This window comes from Etheostoma spectabile, chromosome 2 (assembly GCF_008692095.1).
Source record: "Etheostoma spectabile isolate EspeVRDwgs_2016 chromosome 2, UIUC_Espe_1.0, whole genome shotgun sequence".
NCBI classification, from domain to species: domain Eukaryota; kingdom Metazoa; phylum Chordata; class Actinopteri; order Perciformes; family Percidae; genus Etheostoma; species Etheostoma spectabile.
In genome coordinates this window covers 8068893-8074892 of record NC_045734.1, presented here as the reverse complement: position 1 = coordinate 8074892, position 6000 = coordinate 8068893, and the positions used below count along the sequence as shown (strand labels likewise).

At 41.4% G+C, this 6000-nt stretch overlaps 2 protein-coding genes across 2 annotated transcripts in view; one reads left to right on the top strand and one right to left on the bottom strand.

Annotated features, from left to right (window-relative positions):
- Positions 1-2057, bottom strand: part of tapt1b (transmembrane anterior posterior transformation 1b) — an 11782-nt gene extending 9725 nt beyond the window's left edge. The window contains exons 1-3 of the mRNA XM_032531014.1: positions 1800-2057; positions 294-424; positions 74-192 (exon numbers count right to left, since the gene is read on the bottom strand). Of these exons, the coding sequence (XP_032386905.1) occupies positions 74-192; positions 294-424; positions 1800-1974 (425 nt within the window). The 5' untranslated portion in view covers positions 1975-2057. The remainder of the gene's footprint in view (positions 1-73; positions 193-293; positions 425-1799) is intronic.
- Positions 2058-3091: 1034 nt separating this feature from the next.
- Positions 3092-5944, top strand: clrn2 (clarin 2). The gene is made up of 3 exons (XM_032544480.1): positions 3092-3344; positions 4397-4576; positions 4866-5944. Exons 1-3 carry the CDS (start codon positions 3092-3094, stop codon positions 5132-5134), a joined length of 702 nt encoding a protein of 233 aa, XP_032400371.1. The 3' UTR covers positions 5135-5944.
- The last annotated feature ends 56 nt before the right edge of the window (positions 5945-6000 follow it).

The following is a 6000-nucleotide window of genomic DNA, read 5'->3' as shown; positions in this document are numbered from 1 at the left end:
ATTAATGTGGCCAATGATTGATTAAGGAAATGTTTTTACATTTGCATCGCTATTATCCAAGTGTGTACTTTACCTGAGGCCACAGCATGGCAACGTGATGAGTCGCAAAAGGGCCAGAATCACCCTGAGGGGCAGCAGAGTGAACACATAGAGAAAGGCATCCAGACAGAGGAAGAAGCCAAATGTCATCAACTAAAGAGAGAGAATGAGAGACAGACATAGAGAGAAGAAATACTTTTATTTATTTGTGACCTTACATGTTTTTCCCACAGGGGAATTGTTTGTGTGTTTACCTTCTCGAGCTCCTTGGGGATGCGGAGGCAGGTGTAGACCCTCTCTCTGCGCTCTGTGTATTTGGCCTCATTGTGTTCCAGGAAGTAACCTCTGGTCAGCTCAGTAGTTATAAATCTGACCAGAGACAGGTCTAGAGCCAGAAATGGACAGAAGACAAAGCATTAAACACATAGATGCTTACAGCCTTTTAAAGGGAAATTCACCTGTCAATGATGTTTCACACCTCAGATGAACATCTCATTCCAAAACCATAAAGCTGCCACTATAACTGCCTTCACTGTTCTGGGAAGGTGTTCCAAAGAATTTTAGATCCTGGCTTCAGGGATTTTCTCTCAGGCTTAGTAAGGCTGAGTACTGATGTTGGGTGATATATCCTAGTTCACAATTGGGGTTGAAATTCATCCCTAAAGACGTTGGATGGGGTTGAGGTCAGGGCTCTGTGCAGGCCAGTCAGGTTCTTCTCCACCAAACTGGGAAAACTATTGTCGCACAGCGACATTGTTGGATTAAAACAGGGCCTTCCTCAAACTGTTGCCTATGCATTATGAGGGCCAGGGAGCTTGAAAGATGGGGGTGTATACCAAGCAAAAAGAGTTGGAAATGTGCTATCGAGCTGCATTAAAGAAGGTGTAGAAATCCAACATTTTGCATATCTCAGTCCCTGTTACATCAATAGGCACAGTAGCAAAAGCATGCGCAAATACTGAAATAAATGATGGCTGAATTCAATTTTGGTACTTTTGGTTCAGAATCCTGGTATTGTGCATGCTGGTTCACTATCACACTGTTATGGCTAACTGAGACGCTTGAACAGAGCAGAGCCATGATTATTTTATTAGTAACACCTGTGGATTGCCTACTTTAACAAGTCGACATGGTTGCTGGGAAAGGCCATTTTTTGGACCGGTATTTTTAAATAAGTGTCTTCCAACTTTATGGAAGCGCAATATTCAATCATTGGAGTGCTTTCATTGGAACTAGAAGACTAGTCAAAAAAAAACATGAAAAACAGCTCCAGTCCAAAAGTACACAGGGGTGTCCACAGTTTTGGTTGGATACAGTGTGCACACACTCAGCAGCCATTCTAAATGCGCATGTGCAAAGAAACAGCACGTCTTGATACAAAAGCCTTGATACTCTGGCCTATATTTAGACTTCTTCATGACAACATGCAGCAGTATTGTCTTGGTTACAGTTGGAGTAAAAATGTGGATGCACATAACATAAATTAACCACCTAACGTTACTTTAATTCAATAGCTGCAATAGCTTCATCCTGAGATCAAGTGCAAACTCAGAGCAGCGCCCAAAGCAGCACAGAATTAGTAACTGATAAGGATTGTAACTGCGTGGCCAAGCAGCACAGATAATCACACATACAGTGCACTGATATTATCTAACCAAATACTAGTTTGCCAGTTAAATAGAAAAAGAATCACTTCAGCAGCTAGCTAGCTCCGTTAGCGCTGTCAAACTGTGGGCTGTAATAACGAGGCAAGCTCTCACCTGACAGGTTGCGTTTGTTGCCCTTACTGCCGCCATTTTTATCGTTGAACGCTAACGTCTCCGTGACTCCGTCCTTCTCGTTGATCTTCTCTGTTTTGGCTGCCTTCTTGTCCCTCTCCTTGTCCTCCTCCTTATCCTGCTCTTCTCCTAGACCTGATGACAGCGAGTCCGCCATCTTCGCCAAACGGTCTCATCTGCTGCCTGGGAGACTGACATCTGCGTCACGCACTCTGACGTCATTACGCCCTGTAGTTCCACCAAATCACCAGCAGATGTCACCAAAGAACACCTTGATTACGTTTCACACCATAGTTCAGTTGATTGAATAAATAATGTATACTAACTGAATTATTTTTGCCCCTTCGTACATCTTTGTTGACAAAAACAAAAAGACTTCCCATCTTGAATTAAAGGCAGAGGAATTACATATCAGAATAAGATTCAAAACTAATACAATACATTTTCAGCCAAAATAATCTATCAAATGACAAAATATAGCCTACAACAATAACAGTAAAAAATAATAATAGCCATGCATTATACCTAATAAGAAATAATAACGAACTAGAAAGATCAAAATTAAGGTCTACAGTTGTTCAACAGTATAATTTTCAAACACTAGACCTTTTTAAAACTTTAAATTTTTTTACTACGTCTTACTTTTTACTGCTTGTATTAAGATTATTCAGAAAAGTTTTGCGAGGTAACACAAAACAAGTTGCAAAAAAAATCTCGCACGTAATCCTTCCGGGGCTACGTCAATTTGCACTTGCACATAGAACATAATGAATAAAGCAAGAAAAAAAGATGAGGGATGTAGAGGGTAAAGGCTACATAAATAATAATAAACTCTGCCCCCCCCCCCTGTGTTTAATGCTGTGATCTGACCTTTAGGGTCTGAGTTACAACGAATGATGACTGTCACCTTGTCACCATGCTTATGATTTTATGGCATCCAATCGTGACACATTTCCATCTCAAAAGGCCAAGCTGCAAATGTTAATTCATCCCCTGAATAAAGAGGAGAGTGTGAGAGAGGGAGGGAGCCGGGTAGAGTTTCTCCCGGTAACAGATCTCTTTGACAGCCCTAGATTCGGTTTCTCCTCCTCTGTGACTATAACAAGTAGCCCGCATGCGACATTTCCCCGAGAAAAAATAGCTATCTAACCGATTATGATTCTTTTTTCTTTTTTTTTCAAACTATAGAATGAACTCATGGTGATCGCCGAGTGTGCCTCGCGGTCGCTGCCCGGCGTCGTGTTACCTTCCTCGGGGCACCATGGGCTCGTAAGATGCCTTCGCTGTGGAAACGGATAACGTTCTCGGTGGCTTCGGTGCTCTGCGTCGGCTCGGTGGCGCTCCTGGTCGTGGCCCTGTCCACGGAGCGGTGGGTCACCGGACGGCTCCTGTGTAAAACCGGGGCTGAGATTGTGAACGCGTCCCACCCGGAGATGGAGCAGTTCATCGGGGACATTTACTACGGCCTGTTCCAGGGGGGGAAGACCAAGAAGTGCGGGCTCGGCAACAGACGCTCCAAAATATACAGTAAGATCAGACGCAGCCAGGATGGAAGACTAAAAGCTGGAGCTATCCAAAGTGTTCAATATTAAACAAATAAACAATCATTATACAAAATTTCTTGAAATATGAAAAAAACAGATCAAATATTTAGCCTATGTAATTCCAATTGTGAAATAATGAAGTAAAAAAGTTCAAATTAAAGTGTATCGTTTATTTAGATCCCCATTACCTGCTGCATCAACAACAACAACAATTGCTACTAGGTCTTCATGAGTGGAGGCTATTTAACAGTGGAAGTGGCTCATAGCCTATAACATCCATGGAGACAGCTCAATGTGGTATTATCACCTAGGCCTACTCTAGAAAGCAAACGTTCCCACGCTGATCAATAGCGTACACCATCAGGATCACGAGAAAAGAAATCCTGGAGATCACATGCAGAGCTCAGGATAAAATTGGGGGAATTTGACATGGCAATTCTATTTGATGAAATAGAGCAGCAATAAAAAAAAAACACAGTTTTGGGTTGATTAAATGTAAACCTAATAAGTAAGACAGTAGAATAAAATTGTTTTTTCCAACCTCAAAGCTACTTAAGGAAAAACTAAACTGTTGCTTAGAGTAAGCATGATTTGCCATGAGTTCCTTGGGATTTTTTCTGTTTATACTAATTGTCATATCTCTATTTTCTATATACACTGTCTTTTAAATACTTTTTGGTAATTTTTGCATTATAAAATGTAAACTCCTACAAGCAATAAAGGCACGACAATTACAACTTGCCACATGCTCTCGTTTTCTATAAGAATAAGAAACACACATCCCAGGACACATACTGCCACCACAATCATAGAGACATGCTAGTAAGTCATCAAGTTAGTTCATTGACTGTATTGATAATACAAATATATAAAATAACCTAACATTTTTACATCAAAACATTAGTTCCAAGCCCCTTTTTCAGGCAAGTAGGCTGCAACATAACTCGTCTTCTGTTACCTGGATCTAACGAGTCTGACCCATTCGAACCATCTCACACGGCTGATAATGTTTTTCCCTGTTTTTTCTCTCTGCAGTTTTCCCAAACCTTGTGCGGAAGTTGAATGGCGGCCTTCACATGATGGTGATCCTCTTCCTGCTGGTGGCTGTGGGGTTTGCTCTGGTCAGTCTGTCTTTCTGCATTTACAACGCACGCAAGGTTCCCTACCAGAGCATCAAAGGGCACAAAGGACTCTACCTATGGAACTTCATTGCTGGTATGAGAGGCCACTTCGTATTCACTCATTCTCTCAAAGTATTTTTTTTGCCTGCTTCACATTTCCACCCTCGCTTTTTCCACTTGTGCTTCTGTCCTCTATGTAACTCACCCAGTTAACACCCCTTTCTGTCTCATCACCAATTTCTTCTTATTGTTATTTTTATTTTAATGGATTTTCTATCACACCTCTTTATTCGTAGATATGTTTTCTTTATCTCCCTTCCTCATGCTTTTGAGCATCACCGGTACTTCACCTCTCTTTTTTCCTTGCCTGACCGTTCTTCCAGCTTTCTTCGGTGCTCTGGGCACGCTGTGTTTCCTGGCAGCCGTGAGGCACCACAGTCTGACCGAGCGGCTGGCTAATCATCAGGAGAACCTCTTCGTGCTGGTGGTCCTGGATGACAACCTGGACTGGTCCTTCTGGCTGGGTGTAGGCAGCATTGCCACTCACTTTGCTGTCTGTGGAGTGGTTGCCATGAGCCGGATCAAACTGCCCAAAACGGAGATCAAGAAACCTGAAGAACCAACCATTGCTGCTCTGGACCTGCTCTACTGAAGGACCAACCAAGGAGCATTTACATCACCGATGGCTGACTGGAGCCAACCACAGGAACTGACAGCAAAGTGAAACCAACACTGTGCCAGATCCCCTTAAGTCTTAATACTGTAACCTACATGAGTGCAAAGGACTTGTTTGTGCTGGATATATTCTGTCTATAGCTGCACAATGTAAATACATCATTATTTTCTCATTTTATGTAAAGAATGCAATTGACGGATCTGTTATTCTTTTTTTGAGGCTCTTCTTTTATTAGATAGTGGATAGACAAGAAAGTGGGGGAGAGAGAGATTAGATGACACATAGCTAGGGGCCGCAGGTCGGATTCGAACCCTGACCGCTGCAAAGGACTCAGCCAACATGGGCCGCACACTCTGCTGGGTGAGCTAGAGATTGTCCCCGGATCTGTTATTCTAGCCCCTTCATGAGAGATTTTTATTTTATTTTTATTTTTTTACAGTAATTATTCTTGATCCCAGATAGAAAGTGCAGCTATGCATGGATAATGGGGAGTTCTGGGCTTATGTGATGAATATAAACTATACCATAATCTTCTATGAACAGAAAGAGACTTGTTCACTTTAATTTGGTCTTATGAACATCCTCACATCTAAAAATAAATCAGCTGTAAAAATAGGAACTGTGAAAAATGTCACTTTGGACATCATTAGAAAAAGAAATTGTTGTTTTATTTTTTATTTGTTTTAATTGTTGGATTGGTTATAATCATACTAACAACCTTGTGACAAACAAATATTTAAAGTTAACAATTAAAAAATAGTCAGACGCCTACAGTATGTGTTTCTTTTTGTTATTATCTTCCAATGACCTGAACCTTTGTATGTAACTCTTTCATTGTCTCT

Coding starts and splice junctions, on each gene's coding strand:
- clrn2 (XM_032544480.1), top strand. CDS start 3,092: ATGCCTTCGCTGTGGAAACGGATAACGTTCTCGGTGGCTTCGGTGCTC. Junction 3,345..4,396: donor CAGACGCTCCAAAATATACA/GTAAGATCAGAC, acceptor TTCTCTCTGCAG/TTTTCCCAAACCTTGTGCGG. Junction 4,577..4,865: donor CCTATGGAACTTCATTGCTG/GTATGAGAGGCC, acceptor CCGTTCTTCCAG/CTTTCTTCGGTGCTCTGGGC.